At 43.7% G+C, this 14,032-nt stretch overlaps 1 protein-coding gene across 2 annotated transcripts in view; it reads left to right on the top strand.

Annotated features, from left to right (window-relative positions):
* The first annotated feature begins 4,964 nt into the window (after window positions 1-4,964).
* doc2d (double C2-like domains, delta) overlaps window positions 4,965-14,032 on the top strand; it is a 46,525-nt gene continuing 37,457 nt past the window's right edge. For both annotated transcript variants that reach the window (XM_036954423.2, XM_036954422.2), the window contains exons 1-2: window positions 4,965-5,267; window positions 13,286-13,739. In XM_036954423.2, coding sequence (XP_036810318.1) covers window positions 13,304-13,739 — 436 coding nt within the window. In that variant the 5' untranslated portion in view covers window positions 4,965-5,267; window positions 13,286-13,303. The remainder of the gene's footprint in view (window positions 5,268-13,285; window positions 13,740-14,032) is intronic.

Below are 14,032 nucleotides of genomic sequence, written 5' to 3'. Positions count from 1 at the left end.
CACTGTCTAAAATATCAACCTGGTACCTCATGTTTACCCTGCAGGGGCGATCAATACCCAGCACCAGCCATTCTCCAGACTTCATTCCTCAAGCACCATTGATGACCTTTGATCCCCTGCAGTGACGTTAGGGAGAGAGACAAATCTGTGTGGTCCGTGTAGGTCTTCAATCCAGACTGGACCCAACTCTCCTCTTCTTCTTTTATTCTTACCCATAGTCACCCATGGCACCGTTCGACTGAGGATCTTCGGAGCCAAAATGGCAGTTGTGTCATTGTTGAGTTAGGGGGGCTTCATCTAGTGACCTCCTGACATTGCCATAAGCTTTCTTCGTTAATGGAATGCATCTATTGAATGGCTAGCAATTGAGCCTAGCTGCCACTAGTGGGAGTGCTTACAACCCTGGAGTAGGTCCGACTCCAGCAATAAGGGTTGCATAGTATTATAATGACTATCCCAGCGGTGCCCTCATTCTCTACCTCTCCTAAGTGTGCGCTCATTCACTTCACTGCCCCTCGTGGATTTACGGAAAATCGACTGCTTTAAGAAATATGATGTAAATCTCTCTCTTACTAATACTGGCACCATTCCAATGCTTTTAATGCCACAAGGGGAGTATGGAAGTGAACACTTCGGGGGAGAGAAATAGCCTTATCTACTGTAAGTGTCAAAACGTGTGTATCTGGGGGTATCTGGGGGTATCTGGGGGTTTCTGGGGCAGGAGTACCGAGCGTATCTCGAGCAGATTTCTTTCAAGGTTAATGGTTTGGGTAACTGGTGAGGGTTGCCAACCCTCCCGGTTTGGTGTCTCCCGGAATCCCCATCCATCTCGCTTTCTCTTATCCAACTACCTCATCCCCATACATCGTTTTGTTCCTTTGCACCCCAGTAACTCTACTTGCACATTCATCTTCTGCACATCTATCACTCCAGTATTGAATTGCTAAATTGTAATTATTTCGCCACTATGGCCTATTTATTGCCTTTACCTCCCTTATCTTACCTCATTTGCACACATTGTATATAGACTTTCTTTTCTCTATTGTGTTATTGACTGTATGTTTGATTATTCCATGTGTAACTCTGTGTTGTTGTTTGTGTCACACTGCTTTGCTTTATCTTGGCCAGGTCGCAGTTGTAAATGAGAACTTGTTCTCAACTCTCCTACCTGGTTAAATAAAGGTTAAATAAAATAAAAAAGCTGTTGGTCAGTGGGGTTGCATTTTTACCTGCAACACTGCCAACCCCTCATGGAATCCCCAAGCTTTTCCCGGGGGATTTTTATAAAGCCCCGAATGAAATTCATGACTGAAATGTAAACAGTGTGTTCCGTACATCTAGTCCCGTCTGTGTCCACCCGATCCTCAGGTCAAAAGGACAAACTACAGGGATCATAAAACACCACACATCACTCTATCTCAAACCTCTCTCTCTCTCTCTATCTCAAACCTCTCTCTCTCTCTCTCTCTATCTCAAACCTCTCTCTCTCTCTATCTCAAACCTCTCTCTCTCTCTATCTCAAACCTCTCTCTCTCTCTATCTCAAACCTCTCTCTCTCTCTCTATCTCAAATTCTCTCTCTCTCTCTATCTCAAACCTCTCTCTCTCTCTCTCTCTATCTCAAACCTCTCTCTCTCTCTATCTCAAACCTCTCTCTCTCTCTATCTCAAACCTCTCTCTCTCTCTATCTCAAACCTCTCTCTCTCTCTCTATCTCAAATTCTCTCTCTCACTCTATCTCAAACCTCTCTCTCTCTCTCTATCTCAAACCTCTCTCTCTCTCTATCTCAAACCTCTCTCTCTCTATCTCAAACCTCTCTCTCTCTATCTCAAACCTCTCTCTCTATCTCAAACCTCTCTCTCTCTCTATCTCAAACCTCTCTCTCTCTCTATCTCAAACCTCTCTCTCTCTCTATCTCAAACCTCTCTCTCTCTCTATCTCAAACATCTCTTTCTCTCTCTCTATCTCAAACCTCTCTCTCTCTCTATATATATATATCTCAAACCTCTCTCTCTCTCTCTCTCTCTCTCTCAAACCTCTCTCTCTCTCTCTCAAACCTCTCTCTCTCTCTCTCTATCTCAAACCTCTCTCTCTCTCTCTATCTCAAACCACTCTCTCTCTCTATCTCAAACCTCTCTATCTCAAACCTCTCTCTCTCTCTCAACACTCTCTCTCTCTCTCTCTCTCTATCTCAAACCCCTCTCTCTCTCTCTCTCTCTATCTCAAACCTCTCTCTCTCTCTCTCAAACCTCTCTCTCTCTCTATCTCAAACCTCTCTCTCTCTATCTCAAACCTCTCTCTCTATCTCAAACCTCTCTCTCTCTCTGTCTCAAACCTCTCTCTCTCTATCTCAAACCTCTCTCTCTCAAACCTCTCTCTCTCTCTCTCTCTCTCTCTCTCACCCATGACATAAAACATTAATAACAGCGAGCTCCACGACTCTCCCGCCTTTCACCCATGACCGAGACGCGTCGAGAGTGCATACAGCTCCGAGCTCTGTATCTCCCGGCTTGCAGTCATGTGAAGAGGGTCGAGACTCGAGGCAGACTCGGAGCGGTGTGCGGTCGTGGAAAAAGATAACATTCTCTGGTGACGCCCAGCACTCTGACAGCAGGAGCCCAAGGCGGCGAGGCAGTCGTCTGCCCACCAGGCTGTGTGAACGCAGGCTGTCATATATAAACTCCAGGGACGGGTGGCTCTAGTTGTGAAATGATATAGCACGCCGAGATAACATGAGCCTGTCGCCTTGTCTCGCTACCAGAGCACCATCAGGGCTCGGGCCTTGTGATTGGATGAAAATGTTATGGTAATGGCTTAATGTTCGAGTCCTGTTTCCAACTGCTAAGAAACAGTGTTAGAAGAATGGGGACTATACTATGGTATTAGCCTCGTAGAATCCAACCTCATTGGTAACCTGGTATCAAATGGTACGCGATATCAACCGTGCTTCTTTCAATGGCAGTTAATAGCTATGCCTAATAACCACGTAATGAACATGTTATGAAGTGACTTGAAAGTAGATACCCGAGTAAACAGTCCCACCGGGAGAGAAAAAAATCGGTATGAAGCGTAACCAAATAACAGCACTCATGGGCATCAATCTTCTCTCTCCATTTGACCGCACATTCTGTTGATTGGCTAACCCGTGTTTTTCTCGTCAGATGAAACATGAAAAGGGAGACAGTTATCTACCTTCGAGAAATAACGTGTCTCCCGGTGTTGTATGATCCAGTTCATACCGTTCTCAATTTATCCAGCCTGTCATGTGAAAGGATCAAAGAGCATTTCCTATTATCTATCACATAGAATGTGTTTTTCTTGCCCTTGTTCTGCTGAAACCCTTTCTTCCTTCTTTCTTTCTTTTTTAAACCCACGTACTTTATATGACTCAGATCATTTGAAGTGTATTCTCCCTCATGACTTCTTTATGCCTCTCAATTTATCCTTCTCTTTCTTGCTCTCTTTCAATTTCCCTGTTGCTCATTCTCCCCCTCATCGCTCTCTCTCTCTCTCTCTCTCTCTCTCTCTCTCTCTCTCTCTCTCTTTCTCTCTCTGTCTCTCTCTCTCTCTCTCTGGGGGTTGCTATTAACTTTTGAAGTATCCCTGATACCGATTCATCCAAATTCATTGACTGTATGGAGCATTAAGAGATTCATGGAACACAGATCTTGGTGGATAGAACAAGGATGCTAACAAAATGGGTAGTCGTCAAGTCCGTACGTGATTTATGTGTTCTGACAGGCCCACAATGTGGTTACAAAAATTGGATTTGGATGTATTTGGCTGTTTTCGCTGCATCATTTTTTCAAAGTTTCCCGTTCGGGTTTAGAAAACATTTCTGCTAAATGCTAACTCCCGTTTGCATAAGCTGGGGGCATAGCTGTCCATGTACTGTAGAAATGGTTGGATGGTAGTTGAAGTAGTGTTTAAGTGTAATGCAGATGATTGGTGAGGATGACATGAACATGTGTTGGGGTTGACATCCATACAGCATTATACTCCGATTTTTACCCCAACATAGTGTGAAATACACATATAAACAGTAGCCTAAATGTAGGCTAATTGTGCTGGTCAGAAATGTGGGGGGGGGGGGGGGGGGGGGGGGATTCTGGCTCTATCCACCACAGGGGAACCGCGTTTCCATGGCGTTTCCATGGCGTTTCCATTGTTTTGGATGAACTCTTACCTTATTTATTGGTTGAAATTTTTTATCAGAATGAGCCAGCAAAGAAACAGTGGAATTTCTCTCTCTCTCTCTAAGGGATATTATTAACTTTTGAAGCATCCCTGACACTGATTCATCCCAATTCATTGCCTGTATAGATGGCTGCAATGGGTTGAAATGTGTCAGGTAGCCTCGAGGTTAGAGTGCTGGGCCAGCAAACTTAAAAGGTAGCCGGTGCAAATACTGGAGCCGACAAGGTGAAGAATCTGTCAATGTGCCTTAAGCAAGGCACTTCACCCTAATTGCTCCAGGGACGCTGGTATGATGGTGACCCTGGCCGTGACCCCACTCCCTGCCGGTGTCTCAGGGGGAGTTGGGGATATGCAAGAAACATATGCCCATTACACACTTGTGTGTAACGGGACAAATATAAACACCTGCCTAATAATAATGATTATTATATTGAAATGTGTCAGGAAAGGGCAATGAAATTTCAATCTCTCGCTCTCCCTCTCCCTCTCCCTCTCCCTCTCTCTCTCTCTCCCTCTCCCTCTCCCTCTCCCTCTCTCTCTCTCTCTCTCTCTCTCTCTCTCTCTCCCTCCCTCTCCCTCCCTCTCCCTCTCCCTCTCCCTCTCCCTCTCTCTCTCTCTCTCTCTCCCTCTCCCTCTCCCTCTCCCTCTCTCTCTCTCTCTCTCTCTCTCTCTCTCTCCCTCTCCCTCTCCCTCTCCCTCTATCTCTCCCTTTGCCCCTCTTTCCCCCCCACTCCCTCTCTCTGTTTAGTTAAATCCCCTTACTGCGGAGCCACTGAGTGACAGTACGATGTCCATGGTGTGCGCGCACAACCAACTGGGAGAGAATTTAACTACAAACGTCACGGCCAAGTGAACGGGAGGGACAGGGGAGGAGAGGGAGATCGCGGGAGAGAGCGAGAGAGAGCGAGAGAGAGAGAGAGAGAGAGAGAGAGAGAGAGAGAGAGAGAGAGAGTGGGGAAGGATATATCGAGTCAAAGCAGCTCTGCTTGCTCCTCAGTGTTGTGAGGGAAGAGACAGAGGACGTGTGAGAAGACAAGATGGAGCGCTGGAACAGATGAAGACTGTCACTGGGTACGTGTCTCTGTGTCTACATCTGTCTGCCTGCCTGCCTGTCTGTCTCTGACTGTTTGTGTGAATGAATGAATGAGTGTCTGTGTGTGCATGTGTGAGTGAGTGAATGAGTGTGTCTGTGTGTGCATGTGTGAGGGAATGAATGAGTGTCTGTGTGTGCATGTGTGAGTGAATGAATGAGTGTCTGTGTGTGCATGTGTGAGTGAATGAGTGTGTCTGTGTGTGCATGTGTGAGGGAATGAGTGTTTTTTCTGTGCGTACATGTGTGAGTGAGTGAATGAGTGTGTCTGTGTGTACATGTGTGAGTGAGTGAATGAGTGTGTGTGTGTGCATGTGTGAGTGAATGAGTGTGTCTGTGTGTGCATGTGTCTATGAATGACTGTGTCTGTGTGTGCATGTGTCTATGAATGACTGTGTCTGTGTGTGCACGTGTGAGTGAATGAGTGTGTGTGTGTGCACGTGTGGGAGTGAATGAGTGTGTCTGTGTGTACGTGTGTGAATGAGTGAGTGTGCGTGTGAATGCTGAAGAAGCTGTAAGTCAGACAGTTTGAGTCTAGGCGACGTCTGTGCGTAAGTCTGACTTGGTGAGAGCGTGTGTGTGTCTGGAGGTCTGTGTGCGTCTGTGAAAGAGTAAGTGCGTGTGTATACTCAAGATGCTGTAAGTCGCAGTTTTTTTCCCTCTGTGCAGTTCTGACTGAGTCAGAGCGCGTGTGCATAATTCATTTAAGAGTGGGTGCATGCGAGAGGGTACAGGTATGCTTAAGCCTGTGCGTAGGAGTTTGGGTTTCCTAAGGAAAGACAGAGAGGTGTTGTTGTGGTAAAATGTGGGCTTTTTATTGAACCATTTCTTACATTGATGAACAATTCTGGATTGCATTCTGGTGCTAGCTTCATTTGAGGCAAAAACAAATGTTTTGTGATCTGTCTGTGTGTCTGCTCATTTGTATGTCTCTGCGTGTGCGCCTTGAGTGTGTGTGTGTGTCTTGAGTATGTGTGTCTTGAGGGTAAGAGGTTGGCGGCCCCTTAATTGGGGAGGACGGACTCGTGGTAATGGCCGGAGCGGAATCCTATTAAATACATCAAACACATGGTTTCCATGTGTTTGATGCCATCTCATTTGCTCCGTTCCAGACATTATTATGAGCTGTCCTCCCCTCAGCAGCCTCCACTGGTTTTGAGTGTGTGTGTGTGTGTGTGTGTGTGTGTGTCTGTGTGTGTGTGTGTGTGTGTGTGTGTGTCTGTGTGTGTGTGTGTGTGTGTGTGTGTGTGTGTGTGTGTGTGTGTGTGTGTGTGTGTGTGTGTGTGTGTGGCAGCGTTTAGACAGGTAGCCCAATCCTGATCTTTTTTTCCAATAAATTGGTCTTAGGAACAATCACATCAGAACTTTTCACATCAGATCTTTTAAAGAGTTGATCTGATTGGTCAAAAGACCAATTAGTGAAACAACTCCTCTAAATTGGGCTGCCTGTCTAAACGCAGCCTGTGTATCACATTGAGTGTGTACATGTAGGCTAAGTACACAACAACACTTAAAGCAATGTTTTGTACGGATTTCAATAGCCAGTAGTGTGGTCTTTCGGTAATTAAAATTTACACTAGGACAGATGTATTAAAGAATAATGAAAGGAGAGGTACTATAATTGAATGCCCTCAATAAACAATGGGATGATTACCATTTCCATTACAGTTTATCATTGATCTTTCTTTAGAACACGATTGTTCCTTTTATAGGTGACAGACCACTGTCTGGATGGGAGAAAAAGACTTCAAGTACTGTTATGTAAACACTGAGGACAAGGTGGAGCGCGAGAGAGAGCGACGGAGAGAGAGAAGCGGAACGAGTGCAAGAGAGACAGCTAAAGAGATTGAGCTAGAGAGACAAACCTATTTTATTTGTATTCATTTAACCTTTATTTAACCAGGAAGGGATCATTGAGATTTGAAATCTCTTTTTTTTCAAGAGCGCCCTGGCCAAGATAGGCAGCACCAAGTCATTACACAATGTAATGACAACATGAAAAAACTACAGGGTAATGTAGTAAAAAAAACGTAGAATTGACAAGAGTATAACAAAATTATAAAACAGCAAATTAAAAACATTGACAGGTCAGGGAATCAGCCTCAAAATCCTTCATCAATGATTTAAAAACACCAATTGGGACAAGTTCTTCCAGTTTAAAAGTATTTTGTAAGGCGTTCCATGCCAATGGTGCAGAGTACATAAAAGCAATTTCACCAAAGTCATTTCGGACATTTGGAACAGTTAGCAGGATAAAGTCCAGCGAAAGAAGAGAGTACCCTCCACATTTCTGAACAATAAAAATGCTCAAATAAAAAGGTAGTAAACCCAAAATGGCTTTGTAAATAAAAGTATACCAGTGCCTGAGCCTACGAGTGACAAGAGAAGGCCAGTCAACCCTGGGATATAAAGTGCAGTGGTGCGTCAGTGTTTTGCAGTTTAAAATAAATCTCAAAGCTCCATGGTAAAGGTTGTCAATTGATCTCAAACACTGAGCGGAAGCATTCATATATAAAATATCCCCCATTGTCTAGTAAAGGCATAAATGTAGCTGATACTAGCCTCCTTCTGGCTTCAAAAGAAAAACCATCCTTATTCCTAAAATAAAATCCCAACATCAGCTTAAATTTTTTGGTAAATTGTTGAATATGCAATTTAAAAGAGAGGCCGTCATCAGTTAAAATTCCAAGATATATACATGAGGTTACAGTCTCAATCTCATTTCCCTGACAGGTAGTAATAGGTGAAAGGTTCAGAGGTCTATTTCTTGCTTTAGAAAACACCATTAGTTTAGTTTTGTCAGAATTGAGGATAAGCATCAATTGACACAAGGTATGTTGAACAGTATAAAAAGCAGTTTTCAAGTTCTGGAAAGCTTTTGAGAGAGACGAGGCACAACAACAGTATCATAACAGTATCATCAGCATAACATAACAGTATCATCAGCATAAAAGTGAAGTTGTGCATTTTACACATTTTTGTCTAAATTATTTATATAAATAGTGAATAAGAGGGGACCAAGTACAGAGCCCTGGGGCACACCATTACAAACAGACATTTTAACAGACATGAGCCCATCAAATTGAGTGCCCTGAGTTCTATCAGACAGATAGTTAGCAAACCATGCAACTGCATGCTCCGAAAGACCTACGCTCGACAATCTCTGCCTCAGTATAGCATGATCAACTGTATCAAAAGCCTTAGAAAGATCAATAAAAGTGAGACAAGATGCTGTTTTTTTGTTAAGGGCTTCAGTGATATCATTTAAAACCTTCATGGCTGCTGTAATTGTGCTATGCTTCTTCCTGAAGCCCGATTGCTACATTGATAAAATAGAGTTAGTATATAATAATTATTTTAGCTGTTCACTCACAAGGGTTTCAAGTATTTTCACCAGGGATGACAGCTTTGAGATTTGCCTATAATTATTTAAAAGAGTTGAATGTCCCCCTTTTAAAAGTGGTAGGACAAATTCTGATTTCCAGATCCTTGGAAATTCATTATATTCCAGGGTTAGATTGAACAGATATGCAAGTGGTTCAGCTATGAAATCAGCTGCCAGTTTTAAAAAGCAGGGATCAAGAAGATCAGGACCTGCAGGCTTTTTCTGATCTAAGGATTTCAGGGCTTTATGTACCTCCTGCACTGAGAATGGCCAAAAGCTAAAAGTTTGACCAGCTCTCACTGGTTCATCCACACAGGGTTGTACAGAGACAGAGGACACTGAATCAAACAGCCTACCAGATGATACAAAGTGCTCATTGAAACAATTTTTCCTTCAATACACATGATGGTAATTCATTAGCATTACTGTTACCAGACATAGATCTAATAGCCTTCCAAAAAACTTTTTAGGGTCATTCAGGTTATCAGTGGTAACAGACATAAAACATTTGGACTTGGCCTTCCTGAGAAGAAATGAACAGTTGTTTCATAACTGTCTAAAAAGAAGCCAATCAGCATTAGAACATGATTTCCTTGTTTAAGCCCAGTAGATTACATTCATGAATAATACAAGACAGCTCAGAAGAAAACCATGGATTAACCCGCCCTTTAACCCTGAACCTACGGAATGGGGCACGTTTGTTTAGTAAAAAACCATCATGAAAGAATTTCCTGTGGCGAGCTCAATCTTTCTCCAGGCAAAAACAAATCATGAAAGAATTTCCTGTGGCAAGCTCAATCTTTCTCCAGGCAAAAACAAATCATGAAAGAAAGCCTGCTCATTAAAACTATTAACATTTCTCTTACGAATAAAGCGTGGGTTTGTCTTAGGAACCTTAGTGTTTCTAACAGCAACAACAGCACAATGGTAACTTAAATCAAAACACACCAACCGCAGAATATTTATGTGGAACATTTGTCAATATCAAATCAATCAGGGTAGATTTCTCTGGACATTTGAGATTTGGGCGAGTGGGTGAGTTAATCAACTGGGTAAGATTCATAGATTTACAAAACATTTTAAAATCATCAAGACACCGGCTTTAACAAACACCAGTTGAGATCACCAATCAAAATCATTTCACTGTAAAGAAGTTTAGACATAAGGTGAATCAGAGAAGAAAATGCATCACCGAGAGCAGAGGGGAGGTCTATAACAGCCAATCACAGTTATAGAGAGCAGAGGGGAGGTCTATAACAGCCAATCACAGTTATAGAGAGCAGAGGGGAGGTCTATAACAGCCAATCACAGTTATAGAGAGCAGAGGGGAGGTCTATAACAGCCAATCACAGTTATAGAGAGACCCTTTGAAACCTTTGAAACCTCAAGATTCAAAGCAAGAAATTCCAACTGTTTACAAATAGTTTCAGACTTTAACACAGTTACAAGGAATTTAGTCTTTAGATATATGGCCACACCCCCACCTTTCTTAACTCGATCAGTGTGATACACATTGTAACCGTTTATACAAATATCATTATCAAGAATAGACTTGCTGAGCCAGGTTTCCGAAAACACAATTACATCAGCATCCGTTGATATAGCCCAAATCCTAACCCCATCCATTTTTGACAAGCGTACATTTAAATGAAAAATAATAGGTTTAAAAGGGGGGTTGAAGACATTGCACATCAGGGCCAGGGTTAGGTTGCACGTTACCTGATGTCAACAAAATAAGAATAACTAGGCACCTCTGTTTAATAGCCTTACACGGCGTCACTTTTTTAAGAGACCTACTGCAAGTCATTTAAAACCATTAGACTTTGTTAGTGACACAAGTTCGCACTGTTCACATCATGCCACAAATGCATCGGCACTTGGACGAGTGGACCGAGTGAAAAAGAGCGAGTTCCCGCAGACAATATGTCTAATGGACGGGAGAGCACATTGTCAGATGTACTCACCCATCGACAATGTTCGTTTTCTCCAGAGTTCAGTACAGTCAGTGCATAAAGAAATACCACGAAAATTGACATTTTCTCTGCGAGATGTAAGAAATAGAGGCCAAGGAAAGGTAAGGGGAGAGAGGGACTGTGTGTATGTGTGAGTCTGTGTGAGTTGATTGAGTGAGGGGGTCGATTGAGAGAACGGGTTGGGGATTGTTGAGCTGCCTCTGGCAGCCAGGAGGAGAGTGAAGGGGAGCAGCGTGGACGAGACACTCCGTGGAGGGAAAGCTGAGGATAGAACCCAGGCTAGCCAGAGATAAGGTTACTTTGGTAAACTTCAAGTAAAGAAGTGCAAATAGCGAGAGAAAAAAATGGTGTATCCGGGTTGTGGGAGACACGCGATCTTTACACCAGCAAAACAAAATAGTTTGCACTACACAACAAGGATATTGTGGATTAGGTTATTAGTAGGTTCAAATCTACTAGTCACAGACAAACGACTTCACATTCTGCCATCTTGGATCGTGAAGGCATGTACAGTGCCTTGCGAAAGTATTCGGCCCCCTTGAACTTTGCGACCTTTTGCCACATTTCAGGCTTCAAACATAAAGATATAAAACTGTATTTTTTTGTGAAGAATCAACAACAAGTGGGACACAATCATGAAGTGGAACGACATTTATTGGATATTTCAAACTTTTTTAACAAATCAAAAACTGAAAAATTGGGCGTGCAAAATTATTCAGCCCCCTTAAGTTAATACTTTGTAGCGCCACCTTTTGCTGCGATTACAGCTGTAAGTCGCTTGGGGTATGTCTCTATCAGTTTTGCACATCGAGAGACTGACATTTTTTCCCATTCCTCCTTGCAAAACAGCTTGAGCTCAGTGAGGTTGGATGGAGAGCATTTGTGAACAGCAGTTTTCAGTTCTTTCCACAGATTCTCGATTGGATTCAGGTCTGGACTTTTACTTGGCCATTCTAACACCTGGATATGTTTATTTTTGAACCATTCCATTGTAGATTTTGCTTTATGTTTTGGATCATTGTCTTGTTGGAAGACAAATCTCCGTCCCAGTCTCAGGTTTTTTGCAGACTCCATCAGGTTTTCTTCCAGAATGGTCCTGTATTTGGCTCCATCCATCTTCCCATCAATTTTAACCATCTTCCCTGTCCCTGCTGAAGAAAAGCAGGCCCAAACCATGATGCTGCCACCACCATGTTTGACAGTGGGGATGGTGTGTTCAGCTGTGTTGCTTTTACGCCAAACATAACGTTTTGTATTGTTGCCAAAAAGTTCAATTTTGGTTTCATCTGACCAGAGCACCTTCTTCCACATGTTTGGTGTGTCTCCCAGGTGGCTTGTGGCAAACTTTAAACAACACTTTTTATGGATATCTTTAAGAAATGGCTTTCTTCTTGCCACTCTTCCATAAAGGCCAGATTTGTGCAATATACGACTGATTGTTGTCCTATGGACAGAGTCTCCCACCTCAGCTGTAGATCTCTGCAGTTCATCCAGAGTGATCATGGGCCTCTTGGCTGCATCTCTGATCAGTCTTCTCCTTGTATGAGCTGAAAGTTTAGAGGGACGGCCAGGTCTTGGTAGATTTGCAGTGGTCTGATACTCCTTCCATTTCAATATTATCGCTTGCACAGTGCTCCTTGGGATGTTTAAAGCTTGGGAAATCTTTTTGTATCCAAATCCGGCTTTAAACTTCTTCACAACAGTATCTCGGACCTGCCTGGTGTGTTCCTTGTTCTTCATGATGCTCTCTGCGCTTTTAACGTACCTCTGAGACTATCACAGTGCAGGTGCATTTATACGGAGACTTGATTACACACAGGTGGATTGTATTTATCATCATTAGTCATTTATGTCAACATTGGATCATTCAGAGATCCTCACTGAACTTCTGGAGAGAGTTTGCTGCACTGAAAGTAAAGGGGCTGAATAATTTTGCACGCCCAATGTTTCAGTTTTTGATTTGTTAAAAAAGTTTGAAATATCCAATAAATGTCGTTCCACTTCATGATTGTGTCCCACTTGTTGTTGATTCTTCACAAAAAAATACAGTTTTATATCTTTATGTTTGAAGCCTGAAATGTGGCAAAAGGTCGCAAAGTTCAAGGGGGCCGAATACTTTCGCAAGGCACTGTATATCCTTACTGAGAAAGAGATGTAGAGAGAAAGCGAAAGGAAGATGAGGGAGAGCGATGTAGAGAGAGATGCAGGGATGAACTTGTACAGTAGAGGTATGAATAACAGTAAAAGGAGAGAGTAGAACGATACACTGTCAAACATGAATATGTATTCGGAGATCTGACATAGTAGCTCAATATTTTGACATGAAAGACTATTGAGATATTGGGAGTAGCTTACATCAGCTCAGGTACTTGAAGAAGAGCATTATGAACAGTGGGAGAGTGAGGGAGAGAGAGGGTCAGCAAAAAAAAACAGGAAGTGAGATATACTCGATAAAGTGAGTGATACTATCGCTCTGTCTCCCACCCTTCCTTTCCTCCCCTCTCATTCATTTTTCCCTCTCTATTTCTCTCTCTTCATCTCATGTCCATCCCCACCCCCCACAACACACACACACACACACACACACACACACACACACACACACACACCTAACTACCCACACACACACGCCTACCCACAGTCCCATCCGGCGGTCCACATGAGCGTATCGAAACCTCCTCCGCCCCACTCCCACTTCGCCCCCCCACCCAACTCTTCCACCTCCTCCCATCTCTCCATCCCTCCCTCCTCCTCCACCCCATCCTCCCCCGCACCGTCTCGTGCTACCTCCTCTGCTCCCAGATCTCTCCCTCCGCCCTCTCCCGTCAAGATCTCCATGCAGGAGCACTTTGCCATCAACGTGTGCCCGGGGCCCATAATGCCTATCCCGCAGATCTCCGACTTCTTCCCGCGCTTCCACGACTTTCCCATGACCCCTCCCCCGCCCCGGGAGAAGAAGATCCTGAAGGAACCAGATTTCGGATTGAGCAATGGAGGGGAGACGGACGGAGAGAATAAGGAGAAGGAGAGGAAACCCATCGAAGAGGACCGGGGGGAAAGGCAAGAAGGGGTGGATTCAGACGACGATGATGAAAGTGAGTGAGTGGGGGGGAGGGGGGTGGGGGTTTGGTGGGGTTCAGGGGTTAGGGAAAGGAACGCCTTGGGTCAAGTATGGTGTGTGTGTGTGTGTGTGTGTGTGTGTGTGTGTGTGTGTGTGTGTGTGTGTGTGTGTGTGTGTGTGCGTGCGTGCGTGCGTGCGTGCGTGCGTGCGTGCGTGCGTGCGTGCGTGCGTGCGTGTGTGTGAATCTATTTCGAATCATTCTAGTGCCAACGCAAACATTCTCAATAAGATGCCATATCCTCAATTAATCTCAATGTTTATAATAAT

The sequence above is a fragment of the Oncorhynchus mykiss genome, chromosome 19 (genome assembly GCF_057628025.1).
Source record: "Oncorhynchus mykiss isolate SJ-2025 chromosome 19, ASM5762802v1, whole genome shotgun sequence".
NCBI classification, from domain to species: Eukaryota; Metazoa; Chordata; class Actinopteri; order Salmoniformes; family Salmonidae; genus Oncorhynchus; species Oncorhynchus mykiss.
This window is presented reverse-complemented; position numbering and strand designations above follow the sequence as displayed.